Here is an 18,221-nt window from a genome sequence, read left to right as displayed (position 1 = left end):
TGTGCCACCCAGGCACCCCCAGAGGCAGCTATTTGTATTTTGAGTAGTTGAAATGACACTAATCATTAATCTATAAAAATATGAGATTAGAATAACTCAACTTTTCAAAACTTTGTATTTTTTTTTTTTTTTTTTAAGATTTTATTTATTTATTTGACAGAGATAGAGACAGCCAGTGAGAGAGGGAACACAAGCAGGGGGAGTGGGAGAGGAAGAAGCAGGCTCATAGCAGAGGAGCCTGATGTGGGGCTCGATCCCACAACGCCGGGATCACGCCCTGAGCCGAAGGCAGACGCTTAACCGCTGTGCCACCCAGGCGCCCCAAAACTTTGTATTTTTTAAATATGCATTTTTCAAAATGTGAAAATTTGGATTATTTAATCTAGAGAAGACCAATTCATTTTCTAGGGCCTACCTCAAAAATTACTTCTATGAATCTTCCTTTAAACAAATTTCAGGGTTTACAGAACACCATTCATACTTCTGTTATACCACTTATATTCAATAATCGATAGTTATTTTTATTGATAATATTAAAAGCAGTTCACATTTACTGACTGTTTACTATGTGCCAAGCAACTGTGTTAAGTCCTTTACATACATTATTATATTTAATCCTCACAATAACCCTAGCAAGTGCAGATACTGTTGCATGGTGCTTGGGATGCCTCAATGGACAGAACAAGTTCCACAAAGCCTAGAGATCTTCATATGCTGGTATTAATATTTCTGTACCATTTTGTTGCTGTCGTCATTAGTATATCCTAGTTACTCTTTTAGTTGAGTACTTTTTATGTGTATTAACCATTTAGATTTTTTCCTATGAAGCCCCTGACCTTTTGGCCATTTTTCTATTGGATTGTCCCTCTTCTTATTATTGATGTGGAGGAATTCTATGTATGTCTTTGGATATGTGCTCATTGTCTGTTGTGTGTTGCAAATGACTTCTCCCATTCTGTGGCAGATTTAGGCTGAAGTGTTAAGAACAAGTCATGTCTGGGTAGGCAAAGATAAATATTTCTGGTCAGATGAAAGAATAAACAAGGTTATAAGGAAGAAAATAAATTCACACATGAAACAGTTGAGTAGTTTGTTTGGACTGAGGTTTATTAAGTGAACCAGTGGAAGATAAGACTGGAAATTTCAAACTATATAGCCTCAGGGAAGCTCTAGAAAATGGCAAAAATATACCTCAACAGAATATCTTCTTTTAAATCAGTACTCACTTCCCTTCTGTTCAGGACACCCTATCAAGACAGCCTGAAAGGAACTTTGGAAACTATTTTGCCTCTCTGGATAGCTAGCTCTAGGCTTCCTCTCCTGTGCCAGGGGAAGAATCTTCCTTTCCTAAAGTGTGCCAGTGTTACTGCCTGGTGAAAAGGTATATCTTAGAACTGGAACTGAGCACTGTAGATAAACTTCATCTTGTCTATGAAGAGCTCTAGATTTCTGAGAGAGAGCTACTGCATATTAAAGCTAAGGCACCTCATCGAGCTGCCCTTTGTTTCCTGGTGTTTCTCATGAATAATGAGTCTTCCCTTGAAGATTTGGGGCTTTGATTTCCTAGGACTTGTATTCCCTTACAGAACTTGTAGACTGATATCTGTAGGGTTTTTTGGTTTTATCATCCCTGTAGTCTCAGCCTCCATCTTACTACTTCTGTACCAATGTGAAATGAATCCATTCTGTTCTCTACTGAGATTATTCTAGATTTTTTTTTTGATCTTTCCTAGATGTTGTAGATTTACCTCTCTCACCACTAATGAGACAAAAACATTTCTGTGGTTTCTCTCCTTAATTCTATGTCCATCAAAATTTGATTTGGTTGCAAGTACCTGAAAATAATAGTGGCTTATAAAGATAGAATTCTGTTTTTATCTCATATAAATAAACGCAGTCCGGGGTGCTGTGGCAGCTCCATGATCATCTAGGACACAGTCTCCTTTCATCCCATTGTTTTTACTTCTTTATCCAAGATGGCTACTCCAGGCAGAATGTCTACATTTCCAGCAAGCAGGAATGGAAAAGGGGAAGGACATTTTCCCTGTCCACGAAGGACTTCTCAGAAGTTGCACATACCACCGCCCTGCTTATTATCTTCAAAGCCAACATTTAGTTAACATAGCCATAGTCTAAGGGAGGCTTGGAAATATGTCTGGCTAAAAATAGGAACTCCTGATAGAGGAGAAGAAAGGGATGTTGGGGGGAACCATTGATCTCTGCTACATAAACCTTTTCTTTTGTGACTTAAATATTTTTCTGAGATGGTAAAGGAGAAAAGCATAGAATAATATAGAGTATATAACCAATTTAAAATAGATTTTTATCAGAATGAGCTCATAATTTTAGATTCTGAATTCTTGGCTCTTATTTAAAAATTTTTACATTGGTCTAGAAAGGTAGAAATTAACTTTTAAGTTTTTCATTATTTTTACTAATTTTTGGCAGTTTGACTTCTTTACTATACATAGATCTAATGTTTTATCAAAATTTTAAATACAGCAAATGCCATTGAGCATTGTCAATATAAAGGAAATATGTGCTTTTTATCTTTGTAGAAGATAAGTAGATTTAACCCACTATTAAGAATACTTTACAGGGGCACCTGGGTGGCTCAGTCAGTTGAGTATCCGACTTTTGGTTTCAGCTCACGTCATGATCTTGGGGTCATGGGACTGGGTCCCAGGGTGGGATCCGTGCTCAGTGTGGAATTTGCTTGTCGCTTTCCCTCTGTTCCCTCCCCACCCAAATAAATGAATAAATAAATAAATAAAAATCTTAAAAAAAAAGAATAATCTGCAGAAAATATTTTAGCAATAGGTAACATACAAGCTCTTGGGTAGAATGAATTCAAATATATGGAAATTAAATCTAGAATAATTTTAGTTTACTGAACATTAGCTGATATAGTACACAATAGGTAGAATCCCATAGACAGTGCTGTTCTTCATAGCAGAGCTTAAGGAAAATGTATTTAACATAATTATTTTCATTATTTAAAATGGTTTACTTAAAAAAAGCTCATATGTAAGACTGTAAGTAATAATCATTTTTTCCTTCATAGGCAAGAAGTTTGATAGCTGTAGGACTGGGCGTTGCAGCTCTTGCATTTGCAGGTAAGAGAAAAAAAGATACTTATCAATAAATGTTGCAGAAGAAATGTTTTCAAAAAGTTTCTATAGTGAGTCATGAGGGGACCCTCCGTATTCTGACGTTTGGGTTTTAAGACATACATTCTCATTTTTGCGTCCATTTATAGTCACTGAACATTTGTCAATGTAGCAAAAACTAGATAAACTGTGTGGTGAAGAAAATTAACAGTGTAGAAGCTAGGAAAACTAGCTCCAATAATAGTTGACTTTCCTGGCTGGCATTTTTTTAGTTTGAGCTATAGTATTATTTAAAAAAATTCTTTAATATGAAGCAGTGTAAGTGATGTGGGGTTCCTTTATTCTCCCATGTTGATTTTTTTTCTCGCAGGATTAGATTACACATTTCCTGAGCTCTCTCTTTTTCTGATGAGCATAGTTGTCCCCTGTAATGTGTTAGTTACTTCATTTTTAACGCATTGGTATAATTTCTTTGATAAACTCAGGAGAATTTCTTTTACTGCCCAAATCACCAAAGAATTGTTATAAAAATTTAAAGCAAAATTTCTGTCTTCCAGTCACTAACTTACAGTTTTAAATTGCGTAGCTGTTTCCTAATCATATGTTAATCTGAGAGCATCTCCTTGTTGATAAAGATTTACATTTTTTGTTTTAGAATTTGTGTTTCAAGTTCCATGAATTTGATTTTGTTTCTTGGATCTTCTTTTTAAGTGAAGCTACATTCTTTTGTGGTTATGTGGAGTTAGTAAGATCCAGTAGAAAAATGAGACAAAAAATTTTTGTTTTGTTTTATATGGTACTTAATTTCACACAACTCTCTTTTAAAGCATCTTAACAATAAACACTTTAAAATCAAGAAGATCAGTGGTTCAGATTCTCTTGGTCTTTGTGCCGTCAGGGTCTTGTGTCTTGGCATTATAACTATAGTGAGGTTTCATAAGGAGATCATGTCCAAAAAGGAATTCTGACAAATTTGCCCATAAACATGAAACAATTTTAGTGTTAACTGTTATAGTATTACCTGTTATTGGCATAGTTATTTTAAAATTCAAATTAAGATTTTTATTTGAAATTAAAGAAAGACACTGTACTTTTGCCAGGTTCTTCTTTCTAAAATGAGAAGAATTGGCATGTGTATTGTGTATATATCACACTGTTGCCAAGTTCTTACTACTAACTAGAATATTAAATAGCAGGCAGATCTCTTCCAGAGCCAAATATAACTGAATAATAGAATTTAGGAAAAAGTATACTTAAACTTGCTGAACTAGGTCTTCTGGTTTATGACTCAAGTAAACCTTCAGATGTCACTTGTTGAAGGCTTTACCTGATGTTTTCATTGAGACTGCCTGATGTATGTGCTTTTAAAGGAATTTTGAGGTAATTTAAAAGCTATACTTTGTACTATTGTAGAATCAGATGGAAGTTCACATCTCTAGGATAAGAGATTTAGATGAGTTAGGCTTTCACTTATTTAATTTCACTTATTTAATTTATTTAATTTCACTTTATTTAATGCTCTCCTTGATCTCAAGAATTTTTTTAACTTCTACTTGGATTGACACCATTTTCCATCTCTAGCATCCTATTTTTCACTTTCACATGTTGTTTGCACAGGAGTAACAGTATGTTTAGACAGTTACCTTTTCTTAAAGATGTATGTAATTGAACTTCCCCAGCGGAAATCTTGATTTGCAACAAAGGTTATGGCTGGAAATTGAGTAAAGTCCAGAGTGTCATAATGGGTTTTCTAGCAAGATTTTTTGGGAAGAAAGACACTACTATTACTAGATACATATGCTGGTTAGGGTACCAAAGTTAAATTAGCCAGGTAATATTTTATTCTTGTTCTATACCCTCAAAACAATTTGGAATCTGTTTTGCTATTGAAGACTCAGAGGAGTTTTAATTAATAGGATACCTAAGAAAAGAAAGCACCAAAATAAAATATGTTTTTAGGAGAATAGTCATCCTTAGTGAGAAATTGATGGTAAACATCTTTGGTGAATATTTCTTACATAACTACTTTTTTACTTTAGAGGTAACTCCATTAAAATTATTCCTGTGTTGTACAGATCATAAGTAGTTTTTGTTTTCTATATATTTCAAAGGGATTATCACTGAGAAAACCAGTACAAATAATCAGATGTGTGAATATACATACATGAGAGGACTTTATAATTTGTGGTGGAAAGAGTACTAGGATATTATTTTTTTGTTACCTAGCATATTGTATAAATGTAAGATACATAAACATTTACAATTTCTAATTTTATAATCATGAATTAGTACTTGATAAATTTAGTAACTACTTTAATGATGTTAATATGAAATGCTTCCTCTATTTAATAAATGAGAAATTTGAAAAAATAGGATTTCTGGTAAAGTTTGAAATCGTTGTTGAAATAATGTATATAGAAGAAGCTGTCAGTAAATACTGTGGTTAGTACCTTGTGGGTATTGTATTTGATTATAGAAAATATATTTGCTTTTGTTCCTGTTATTATTTAGGTCGCTATGCATTTCAGATTTGGAAACCTCTAGAACAAGTAATCACAGAAACAGCAAAGAAGATTTCCACTCCTGTGAGTTAAAAATGGCTTTAGTTAGAAGGCTCATTTTGATTTTTGTTTATATGCCGTCTTTGATAGTAATTCAGAAAATGTCTTGGATTTTCCAACATTTGTAGTTTACTTTTTTCATTATATCCTTGGACAGTTTGTTTAATTTATTGATTTGTTTTAGTTTCTTGGCCACATTATTTTTATTTCTTTTTTTTTTTTTTAAAGATTTTATTTATTCATTCGACAGAGACAGAGACAGCCAGGGAGAGAGGGAACACAAGCAGGGGGAGTGGGAGAGGAAGGCAGGCTCATAGAGGAAGAGCCTGATGTGGGGCTCGATCCCATAACACCAGGATCACGCCCTGAGCCGAAGGCAGGCGCTCAACCACTGTGCCACCCAGGCGCCCCATTATTTTTATTTCTAACCTCATTCCTGCTTCTACATCTAATCACTATATTCTTTATATTAGTATCACACCAACTTTGAGGTAATTTATCTTCCTTGTTTAATTCTTGTAGTGCTTTTCTATACTAATCCCTGTGGTAGAAGCTGGGTATAGTTGATGAACAAAACAGACATGGTCCCTGCCCTGATGGAGCTTACCCAAGATTTTATTTCATCCTAAAATTGTGTACTAGTCCCCTTGTATTATACCACCTGGTCATCTCAAACATAAAATTATAAGAGTGCAATCCTGAAATCCTGTAGGGCTTATACATTCATCTACAGACATTGTAGTTTCTCTGCTGAGCTGAATGTAAGTGAAGAATGAATGATAGTAGGTATCTAAAAAGCTACAGTGTAGTGAACTGGTTTGTAACTGGACACAACGCAAAGAAAACTCACTGAAGCATTACAGCATAAACATTGCCTTCAAAAATAGAAGGAAAGTAGAAGCAGATACGGCTAGATCAACTTGGCTTGCAGCAATTTGAGAATGAATGGCTTGTTTTAGCAAAGGCATTACAGGCTTGTGAGGCTTAGTCAGTCATGAACAATGACCACACTGTCAAAGGATGACATATTGACAAATAATTAAATTCAGGTTCAAAAGAACTGCAAGTGATTTTGCAGACCTATAAATGTATGTCTGTGATTAGAGGGAACATGTTTTTGGGTTTTTTTTTCCTTTTGTTTTCCTATTTATATTTTATTTGGCTGCAGTATTAATAGGTATTTAGCATTCATTCAGTAAATATTCATAAACTCCTACTACATGCCAGACATTGTTGTGGGGAGTGGGCTGTGGTCAGGGACCATACAAAGATTTTGCCCTTAGGAGCATACATTTTAGTTGACACAGGCAATTAACGAGTAAATAAGTAAAATACATAATATGTAGGAGTGTTGACTGCTTTTAAGAAAACTGAATCAGCGTAAGAGGTTGAAGAATAACAACAGAGAGGAATCTATATTAGGTGGGTCAGGGAAGGCCTCTCTGAGAAGATGAGGGAGAAAGCCAGGTGAATGTCCGAAGAAAGAGCTTTCCAGGTGGTGAGAACACTGCAAAGGTCCTGAGGTGGAAATGAGCTTTGCAGCAAGAATAACTCCGGGAGTATGCAAAGAGAATAATGGTAGAGTAGGGCCTAGATCGTTTAAAGCCCAATAGACTATAGATAAAAACTGCAAATTTTACTTTCCTTATAATGGAAAGCTTTGGGAGGTTTTGAGCATGGGGCCAGTGTGTTTGCATTTTAGATTATCACTCTGCCCGCTGCACGGATTGTAGACAAGAATGAGCCACAGTAAAAGCTATGCATCCAGTTAAGAGGGTACTGAGGTAGTGCAGGTAATAGATAATGGTGGCTTGAAATGTAGGAATGGAACTAGTAGCATAGTTCTTTAATGGATTGTTATTTATGTCTTTCCATATGTTTATAAATAACGCATGGAGAAAATTTCAGAAATTATTTCTTTTCTGTTAAGGTGATTTTCAGTAGAAATATTTATATTGTAAATAAAAGACTCACAAGTTTGTAGAACTACATTATTTAACATTGTAAAGGAAGAGAGAGCAAGAAAATGAGAAAATTTTCACTGCTCTGTGGAGGCTCACGGATAAGGTAGAATAACTTAAGAGATTGTCGCAGGTATACTGAACTTGGTTCCTGCACTTCTTAAGGAGAGAGAAATGATGTATCCCTCTTTCCTTCTCCTTTGTGGGCCTGAGGGAAGGAGCACTTTTATGTAAATCTGGCCCCTCCCCCCCAAAGTACTACTCCTGCAGTGTGTAGTGGGAATATTTCTTAGAACATCTTATCATCGTCATCATCACCATCATCATCATACCGCTGTGAAGATAAGAGTGTCTTAAACAATTCTTTAAATATTAATACGTTGAGGGAGACTTGGCACTAATGATTCCAAAGTGTCAAACTTGACAAAACATGACATTTACAGTGTTCTGGTGTTGTAAATATGATTCATTATGAAACCAAGTAGAGTTGCTAAAAAATGGGAATTGTAATCGTGTGCCACAAAATCTCTGTGACTCACAAGAAAGCCGGCAAGTTTCAAGTTCCTATGGGTTCTTTTTAAATTTTTCCTTGGAGTTTGCTTTCTCTGTGCTTTAACATCATCTTGTTCTTAAATCTCATCTTTGTTTTTTCATCCCTTTTTTCCCTCCATTTTTCTGAAATACTGCCTAATTTTTTCATATGAAATGCATGGTTGGTAAATGTTTTAAGTACTTCTCTGCTAATTTGTTTCTTTTGCTCTCACTGTTATTCATCAGTTAGCTGCTGGCTCTTTGGAATCTGGTGGAGTCAGTGTGAGAGGAGTACAGAAGTCTGCTCAGGGCTCCTGACTGGCTCTATCAGTGGAGCCTGCTGCAACGTTGGATCTTGGGGTCATGAGTTCGAGCCCCACTTTGGGGATAGAGATTACTTAAAAAAAAAAAAAGTCTCTGCTCAGACTGAAATGAACCTCAGTGCCCACATACATGCTTTCCTGCATATTCTTAGCCACAGTTTCTGGTACACTCAGACTCTTAGCCAGAATTTCTGATGTTCTTATTCTTACTCCTTTGTAAGCAGCCTGTTTTGGTTTTCTTCTGTTGTTTGTGTTTTAGGCTTTTAGTTTTTTGGTGATTTTTGTTTGTTTTTAACTCTGGAAGTTTTGGGGATTTTCTCTTTATTATTGATGTTCTGAAATTTCACAGGTATTCTTAGACAAGTGAAAATTGCCTTTTATTTATTTTTTTTAATTTTTTAATTTTTTTTTAAAGATTTTATTTATTTATTTGACAGAGAGAAAGCCAGCGAGAGAGGGAACACAGGCAGGGGGAATGGGAGAGGAAGAAGCAGGCTCCTAGTGGAGGAGCCTGATGTGGGGCTCGATCCCAGAACGCCGGGATCACTCCCTGAGCCGAAGGTAGACGATTAACGACTGAGCCACCCAGGCGCCCCGAAAATTGCCTTTTATTTTAGAAGATTCTCTTATACTGTTCTTTAATTATTTTTTCCTTCCATTGTCTTTTTTCTCTGTTCCTGGAACTCTTATCAGAGACACATTGGCCCTCTAAGTCTATCCTTTATGTCTCTGAACATTTTCTTTCTTATTTTCCATCTTATCTTTTTGTTTTCCATCCCGCAGTATTTCCACAGCTTATTTTCCACATCACCAGGTTGGTTTTTAGCAGTGGCCTTTCTGTTAGTCTATCTGCTAAATTTTTTACAGCAGTATTATTTTAATATCTGGAAATTTTGTTTCCTTTTCGTAGCAACTTATGCTTTTATGATAGGATATCAGATACTAATTCAAATTTTGTCAAATCCTCTTCTGCTTCCTGATTTATCTCCTTCCTCCAAAGACGAGTTGTTACTTGGTCATCTTTATTCTGCTTTTCTCCCGTAATAATGAATTTGTTCAAATGTCTGATAATCTTTGGTTATTGGTTTATGTTTGTGAGAACTAAGTTGATTAATATAAGTCACCTTCTTTGGCAGTTTAGCAGACTTACTTCAATAATTTAATTGAATGAGAGGGTTGATAGTAGGCTGTGAATACATAGGTGGGTTATATCAACAGCATGTCTTCCAAAGCAAGGAGCCCAGAGGCAGGCTTGGACCTCCAGAGAGAGGTTGAGGAGAGATTGAGTACTATGTATATTTTATTCCTTGGCATAACTGCATCCTTCCCCAGCCTTCTGGGTTCTGAAATGTGATATGCTAGTACTCTCCTTTGCTTCTCTTGGGACCTACCCCCTACAAGGACATTCATCTCAGGCGTGCAGTTGTCTTTCTTAGCCTGAGGGCAAAATGACAGGCGGTAGGCCCCTTATGCTCTGTATTACTAGAGTTAGGAATGGTCATCTCTGCTGTTCCAGTTTAATTAATTATCCTGGTGTTGTTATTGTATTTGTTGACTCTAAAGGTAGGGTTTTCTTCTTAATTTCCTGAGAAGGGTTTTCTTCTTTCCTGTGGTGTTTGAGGCTGCATTGATTTTTCTACATGTGCAGCCTTATCTGTTTTCAACCTTTCAGTATTTCTTTAGTTTTTGGTTTGTTACTTGTATCATCTCTTATTTTCTAGGCCTGTAATGGACTTTTCCTTTTAAAAACATCTCTCTTCTCATTTCAAAGTCACTTTAGATGGCTGTGTGATGAAGGACAAAACTTGACCTGTCTCATTTGAAATGTTCCTGGCATGTACCAGGTGCTGAGGTGCTTGTTAAATGAATTAATTGCCAGGGCATTATTACCAAGTAGAAATTTATAACAAGCTGTTCAAAGACAACAGCTTATATAAATGACCAGATCGGAGTCATTTTTAAAATTCTAATGATTTCCTTGGTCTTTTATTTAGTTCTCCTTTTTTAAAAATTGTGCAAGTAGCTTATGTTCATTGTTGAAAATTTAGGAAGTAAAAATAAACATAAGGAAGAAAAAAATTATTAATGATGTCAAAAAATAACATTTTAGTGTATATACTTCCTGATGTTGTTTTATGTAAACATACACTTACTTATTTTTCCTTACAAAAATAGGGGTTCATGTTTTAAAACATGAACAGTACAATCAGGTGCAGTACAATCATTGTTGCATTTTTGTCCTTCTAAAAGTTGAGTTCATGCATCCTGTTTCTCTGTGAAGAACTCCTAAAGCATTGTCTGTACTTGCTGTCTCCCATTCCTTCCCTCCTGTTCTCTCTTAAACCCACTCTAATCAGACTCTCGCTCCCAGTCCCTGCAGCTCTTGTCAAAGACTTTGACCTCTTTGATAAATGCAGCAGTCCAGTCTCAGCTCACATCTGACTTAACCTATAAGAAGTGTTTGAAACTGTTTTCCCTTCCTTACTTTTGGTGTCTGCTTTTCCTTCTGTCTCACTGCTGGGTCTCCTCAGTCTGCTTACTGATTCATCTCCATTTCTCTGCCCTTCAAACTTGCAATCTCTAGGGCTCAGTCTTTGGACTTTTCTCACTCCTTGGGTGATCTCATCCAGTCTCATGGCTTTACATACTGTATATATACTCATGACTCCCAAATGTTACCTCCAAGTCAGACTTCTCCATTTAGCTTTGGATATCTCCATTTAGCCCAAAAAGACCACCAGCATGTGAATAATAACCAATAGTTAGATGGTTGTGTGATCAAAGCCCTGATTGGCATGCCTTAGCAGCCAGTCCACAGGGAGCCCCCACTCAGGATGCTTGAGATAGATCCACAAAAGAACTCATAAGAACCCCTAGATTTAAATGTCAAAACAGCAATCCTCTTGGGTCCCCTCCCTCTCTGGGAGCTTTGTACTGTCGCTCAATAAACTTTGCCTTGCTGCCCACCACTCTTCTTCTGGTCTGCTTCTTCATTCTTCAAAGCAGCATGACCAAGAACCGCGGGCACTAAAGCAATAGAAATCCTGCAATGGTAGTTCATTAGGGAATGCTCTTAGGATGGACAGCTCCAGAAGGGAAGACAAGGAAGGACAAAGGGACAGTTTAGGCTGCAGTACAGTCGTAACAAAGGCCTCAGCCAACCCCATGCCAAGCTCTGAAGCTTGGATGGCTCATTGTGGTTGTCCCAGATTGGGGCAAGGAACCATGAGACTAAATGATATTACCTGATAAGTGAATTATAGATATGAAGGCTAAGGACTGAGCTCAGAGAACTACAATGTTTATACCCCCATATCAACCAGTCATTAAATAGAGACTGCTCTGGGAAGGGGACCTAACTTGACTTTCTTCAGCCAAGGCAATTCTTAAGACTCTCACAGCTCACTGCTGTCTGTCAGCAACAGCCCCAGCATCCAAAGTGTAAGTCCTTCACTTCTGAAGGGGAAGCTGTGCAGTGTATAATTTCTCATATCCCTTATTTAATCTACCAAGAAAATGTTAGGGTTGCTTTCAGAATATATCTAGCATTGATCACTTTTAAACTAGCTCCGCTATTACCACTTTGGCCCATACCACCATCATCTCTTGTCTAGATTATTGTTATGTCCTCTTTTTTTTTTTTTTTTAAAGATTTTATGTATTTATTTGATAGAGAGAGACAACCAGTGAGAGAGGGAACACAGGCAGGGGGAGTGGGAGAGGAAGAAGCAGGCTCCCAGCAGAGCAGGGAGCCCAATGTGGTGCTTGATGTGGGGCTCGATCCCAGGATTCTGGGATCACTCCCTGAGCCGAAGGCAGATGTTTAACGACTGAGCCACCCAGGTGCCCCTATTTTTGTGTCCTCTTAACTGGTCTCCTGCTTCCCTTTTGCACCTTTCTTTCTATTCTCCACATAGCATTTAGAGTAATCCTTTCAAAATAAAGTCAAATGACATTACTCCAATGCTCTGAGAATAGAATCCTAAATTATTTCTGTTACTTACAGCCTTTCCCCGCCAATCTGGCCCATTTGCCTCTCTAATATTACGCTCTTCCTTGCTTATGCCTTTCCAGCCACCTTTCAGTGACCTTGCAGTCATTTTCTGGTGTCTCTTGGCCTGCCTGTCTGCTATCCTGATGTCCTCCTCACTATGTCAGTTCCTCCTCTTCCTTCTCTTTTTTCCAGGAGGTAAAAAGATGTGTGTCATATCAACATTAGTGACTTATCAAGGTTGTCCAATGAGAAAATTGCTCCAGAGCCTAGGAAAAGTTCAAGCCTGTTGCTTCTACTGATTTCTTTTATTCTGTTATATCTTAGTGTAGAAAAATTAATGTATTTGAAAAGTGAAAAAAATTGTCAGTGTTTTTTAAGTTCATCTTGGTTATAGTTTCTTGTGAAGGATCATTGTTTAGTGCTCCCCCCTCCACAGTTTCGAGTTGACTTCTGGTAAAATGCATTACTCTTACTGCAGCTGTGATGGGATTGAGGTCATGCTACCTCATTCATGGAACTAATTATTTCATGCTCTTTCTTTCCTGTACAGAGTCTTTCATCCTACTATAAAGGAGGATTTGAACAGAAAATGAGTAGGCGAGAAGCTAGTCTTATTTTGGGTATAAGGTAGGTGTGCTGCATAAGTATTATTGTTCTGTGGCCAAGCTTGTTTTGAAAAAAGGAGAAAATGTTACAGTAAAGTTATCCTTGTATTTTAAATTATGAATAGGAAGCAGAGGAGAAAATACAAAATTTTTACATTTTGAAACCTCAAATCTAAGAGAATATCCTACTGCCCCTAAAAATATCAGACATGGTGTTATGTGTCTTTATTCCTTAACAAGGAACTCTGAATACTAGTTTCACAGCAATTATCAAAATATCTCTTATTATGACACTGAATTCTTTCTGGATTTAGTTTTATAATTTGATATCTATCATTTTTCTGTTATAATATGGGATCTGTTTCACAGTTCTTTTCTATTTCCATAATTTGACATCTAGCATATTTTATTATAATTATTTCACCTTAGTATCTATTGTGTGACTTAGGACAGCGTAGGAGAAAGTTAATGTTTTGTGTGATTGCGCTGTGATATTTTCTTTTTTTTTTTTTTTTTTTAAAGATTTTATTTATTAGACGGAGATAGAGACAGCTAGCGAGAGAGGGAACACAAGCAANACAAGCAGGGGGAGTGGGAGAGGAAGAAGCAGGCTCATAGCAGAGGAGCCTGATGGGGCTCGAACCCATAACGCCGGGATCACGCCCTGAGCCGAAGGCAGACGCTTAACCGCTGTGCCACCCAGGCGCCCCTGCACTGTGATATTTTCTTAACTTTTAGTGTTAAGTAATGTCCCCTGCTATAGATTTGCTAGTCACTATATTCATTTGTTTACCTTATGTTCCTTTAGAACTCACTCAGGTTTTTGTGGGGTTGGTTACAATATGTCACCTACAACAGATCTTCTGATGATTTAATCACTACAAGCAAAATAGGTCATAAAGCCCTGTGTTGATATTCTTCTAAATGTCTTGTAGATTAGCAGATTTTTAAGGCCAAAATATTTAATTATTTCTTTTGACTTAGCAAGAAAACAGAGCAGTGGAGAGCAAGGGAAATAGCTCAGTTCAGCTTGGTACTTTATTAAATAAGAGATGAAATATCTCACTGAAAATAGGTTTTAGGTAGGGGAACCAAATCAGGGGGTTGGCTATATTGCTGATTATTATTTGCTTTAATATTATTCAGGATGGCATTATTATTTTTCTTGAACTTTTATTGGGCCCCCATACTATCCCATTCCTAGTCTTGAAGTGTGAATATGAAACTTACTTTAAAATTGAACACAAAGGTTTTTGAGATTATCAGTTAACATCATCCAAGATACTCCTGTTGTTGAGACAGATAATTAGAACTTAACATTTATGGTTATAAAGGTTTATCCTGTTGAACTAGAAGCTCTAGAAAGTTTCACAAGGACAATTTGCTGATTAAGATTATATCCTCTAATAACAGGTGAGTCTGAGTATGAATACTGGTTTTACCATTTACTAGCTATGTGACCTCAATGTCATCATTTATAAAATAGAGATAATATCACTTTCTATTGCGTAGGATTTTTGTGAAGACTATTACATAGATAATTCTTAATATAAACATGGCACTTAGTAACTACTCAACAAATACCAGCTGAGCAAAACAGATCCTTATCCTGGTTCTGTCACTGAAGCACTGCATTGTACGAGCCTGGTCAAATTATTTTTAGCTCTTCTGCCCTTCAGTTTCCTCAGTTTTGAGTAGAATTAATACTATTTAGCCTTGTTGAAATAATAGAAAACAATAGGAGGATACCTTTTTATAGAAGTACCTAACAAATAACAGGTGCTAAATAAATGTTGGCTCCTCTTTCTTCCCATCTGTATCACAAATGCGGAAGCTAAATATTTGCCCTTAACATGTTAAATAGAAAGGTAAGCCTTATTTGCTTTCCTCTAGCCTTTTCTTTCAATCAGGTAGTGTTGATTTTGAGAAGATTCTGTAAGTTGTGAATACATTGCCGTGGCTCCATTCTCTGTGATCTATGAATCTAAACTATTTAGACTATATAACAAGTAGGTAAAGGCAAAATGGAGCTGACTCTGTTGATGACCTATTAAAAAATATTTTATGTGCTGCTAGATGATTCTGTACATTCTTATATATTTCATGAAGCCTAAAATATTTTACCAAGCTGCCCAGAAGAACTATTATTATACCTGTTACTTTCTGAAATGATGCACATGCATGATTTTCATACTTTCTGAAAACTTCTGTGAAACTGTGTTAAGCTAAATGTTATTCAAAAGACCAATAGTAAAAACAATGAAACCAAAACTGCTCCAATTGCCAGAGGATTAGAGAAAAGCACTCAGTTGCATGCACCCCACCTCCCAGTTCCAGTCAAATGCATTCCAGGGAACACAGTGTGTATTCCTTGATCTAGGAATTGTGATATTTAAAGTTATAATTTCAATTTCATGGTGAAATTGTACTGGAGATACATTGTTCTTTATTTAGTTTTTATACTATGTTTAAGAACTAGGATCTTCCCATGTGTTTAATCTTTAGAACAAATAAATTTATTAAAATGTACTAAGTTCCTAGAGACTTAATATAGCAATAAGGAAAAGGGAATAAACTCTGCAGGCACACAAGAATACTTCCCTCATCCCCAAAGTTCACCATGAAGAGTCTGATAATTATTATCTTAAAGGCAGAATGGTTTGAATAGCATACTTGTACATATAAACTCTCCTTGCATTTCTTACTTCCTCCAGTCTATCTAGTTTGGTGGTTGGAAGACCTCATTGTACATAATGGTTTATGGACTTTCATGTACAAAACCATGTGTACTGTTTTTTATAGGCAATGTAAGTGATTACCAAGGATAATCTATCAGGTGTAATTACCAAGGATAATATTCAGGTTTTGTCTTGTGTGCTAAATTAAAGTTTAATATCCAGAATAAGATGCAACCTACCATATAAACTCCTTCCAAACACACATAGAATGCAAATTTGGATTTTACTGAACTTACATCTTCACTATGTAGTGGTCTACATTTGATTTGCTTTATGAAATGTTTTTTAAAGCTCCTCTTTTTCTACTTTAAAATTTTCTATAGTAGAATAATCCCTTATCATGTTAGTATTTACTAATATAGAGCCATTATTCTTTGAAGGAGTTTACCTTTTTATAGCCATTTTCTTTTGGAGGGCTGTATAAAATGCATTAAGCACATATTGCGTTATTCAATACTAGATACTATTTTAAGATACAAATCATATCTTCTGCTCTTTAGTATCTTCCTAAGGAGACATGTCACATATCTACAGAACAACTAGAAAACATAACTAATAAAGGAAAGCATTGCTACAAGGTACCACAAAAGAGAATGATAATGTAAATTACTACAGGAAACTAAACATACTGGAATTAAAAAAAAATAATAATATGGGAGTTAAGATGGCGGAGAGTAGGGGACCCCTTTTTCATCCGGTACCCTGAGTCGAGCTGGATAGGTACCAGACCAGCCTGAACATCAACGGAATCAGCCTGAGAAGCAGGAAGATACATCTGGTCTCTACAAATGAACATCTCCAGCGCTGAGTATTGAGGTACGAAGCGGGGAGCCGTGAAACCGCGCACAGATATCGGAAGATAAACGGAAAGGGGAGGGAGCTGCCGCGTTCGGGCGCCGGGAAGCGGTAGCCACCTGCACAGGAGAGCGGGCGGACTCGCAGATGGCACCCGCAAGAGAGCAGGCTGAGACCGTGAGCTGGGGAACGCACGCCTCCAGACTGAAACGGAGAGACTGGGAGCTCCGGGAGCGCTCGGGGGCGGCTGGTGGCTGGCGGTGTTAGAAACACAAAGGACAGAGACGTGCCAGCCCTGCAAGTGAGGGCTGGGATGCCGGGTGTGGGGCGCACATCCTGGGACACTGCAGAAACAGAGGTGAAGTGGCCAGAACATCAGTGGAGAACGGTCCGCGATCCCTCTGTTCTGAGACAGAGGCTGAGATTCGGCCACCTGCTCTGACTCTCAGAAGAGGCACAGCAAACCGCCAGGGGAGGCCGCCAGAGAACAAAAGCCTGGAAACACCGGCTCACAGTGTGCCCATCCCCATCCCCCCTTGCAGGGGACATGGAGACTCTACCCAAACAGGGTTGCCTGAGTAATCGGTGCGGCAGGCCCCTCCCCCAGAAGGCAGGCTGAAAAATCAAGAGGCCCACATCCCTAAGATCCCTATAAAACAAGGGCGCATGGCCTGGGTCCCGGTCAATAATTTGGGCTCTGGACAGCCCTACAACCTCTCCTCATCAGAATGATGAGAAGGAGAATTCCCTCCCCAGCAAAGAAAAGACAATGAGTCTGTGGCCTCTGCCACAGAACTAATGGATATGGATATAACCAAATTATCAGAAATGGAATTCAGAGTAACAATGGTCAAGATGATGTGTAGACTTGAAAAAAGTATTAACAAAAATGTTAATGAGAATATAGAATCTCTAAGGGCAGAAATGAGAGCGAACTGGCAGAAATTAAAAATTCTATGAGCCAAATGCAGTCAAAACTAGGGATTCTGACGGCCAGGGTGAATGAGGCAGAATGTATCAGCAAATTAGAGGATGGGTTAGTAGAAGAAAAAGCTAAAATAGAATCTGGACTCAAAAAATCCACGCCCAGGAATGTAGGTTCATTGAGATTACTGACTCAATGAAACGATCTGATGTCACAATCATCGGCATCCCCGAGGGGGTGGAGAAAAACAGAGGTCTAGAAGAGATATTTGAACAAATTGTAGCTGAAAACTTCCCTAATCTAGCAAGGGAAACAAACATTCGTGTCCAAGAGGCAGAGAGGACCCCTCCCAAGCTCAACCATGACAAACCTACACCACGTCATGTATTAGTGCAATTCGCAAATATTAGATCCAAGGATACAGTATTGAAAGCGGCCAGGGCAAAGAAATTTCTCACGTACCAAGGCAAAGGTATCAGNACCAAGGCAAAGTTATCAGAATTACGTCAGACTTGTCTACACAGACCTGGAATGAGAGAAAGGGTTAGGGGGGCATTTTTAAAGTTCTTTCAGAGAACAACATGCAGCCAAGTATCCTTTATCCAGTAAGGCTGTCATTCAGAATGGATGGAGAAATAAAGACCTTCCAGAATTGCCAGTCATTGACCAATTTCGTAA

The 18,221-nt window shown here is 37.4% G+C and overlaps 1 protein-coding gene across 1 annotated transcript in view; it reads left to right on the top strand.

Annotated features, from left to right (window-relative positions):
- Positions 1–18,221, top strand: part of DNAJC15 (DnaJ heat shock protein family (Hsp40) member C15) — a 78,757-nt gene that overhangs the window by 25,938 nt on the left and 34,598 nt on the right. Inside the window, exons 2-4 of the mRNA XM_002920251.4 lie at positions 3,065–3,116; positions 5,622–5,695; positions 13,031–13,107. Of these exons, the coding sequence (XP_002920297.1) occupies positions 3,065–3,116; positions 5,622–5,695; positions 13,031–13,107 (203 nt within the window). The remainder of the gene's footprint in view (positions 1–3,064; positions 3,117–5,621; positions 5,696–13,030; positions 13,108–18,221) is intronic.

This window comes from Ailuropoda melanoleuca, chromosome 7 (genome assembly GCF_002007445.2).
Source record: "Ailuropoda melanoleuca isolate Jingjing chromosome 7, ASM200744v2, whole genome shotgun sequence".
Classification (NCBI taxonomy): Eukaryota; Metazoa; Chordata; class Mammalia; order Carnivora; family Ursidae; genus Ailuropoda; species Ailuropoda melanoleuca.
Note: the sequence above shows the minus strand (reverse complement) of the source record. Positions and strands in the feature narration are given on the sequence as shown.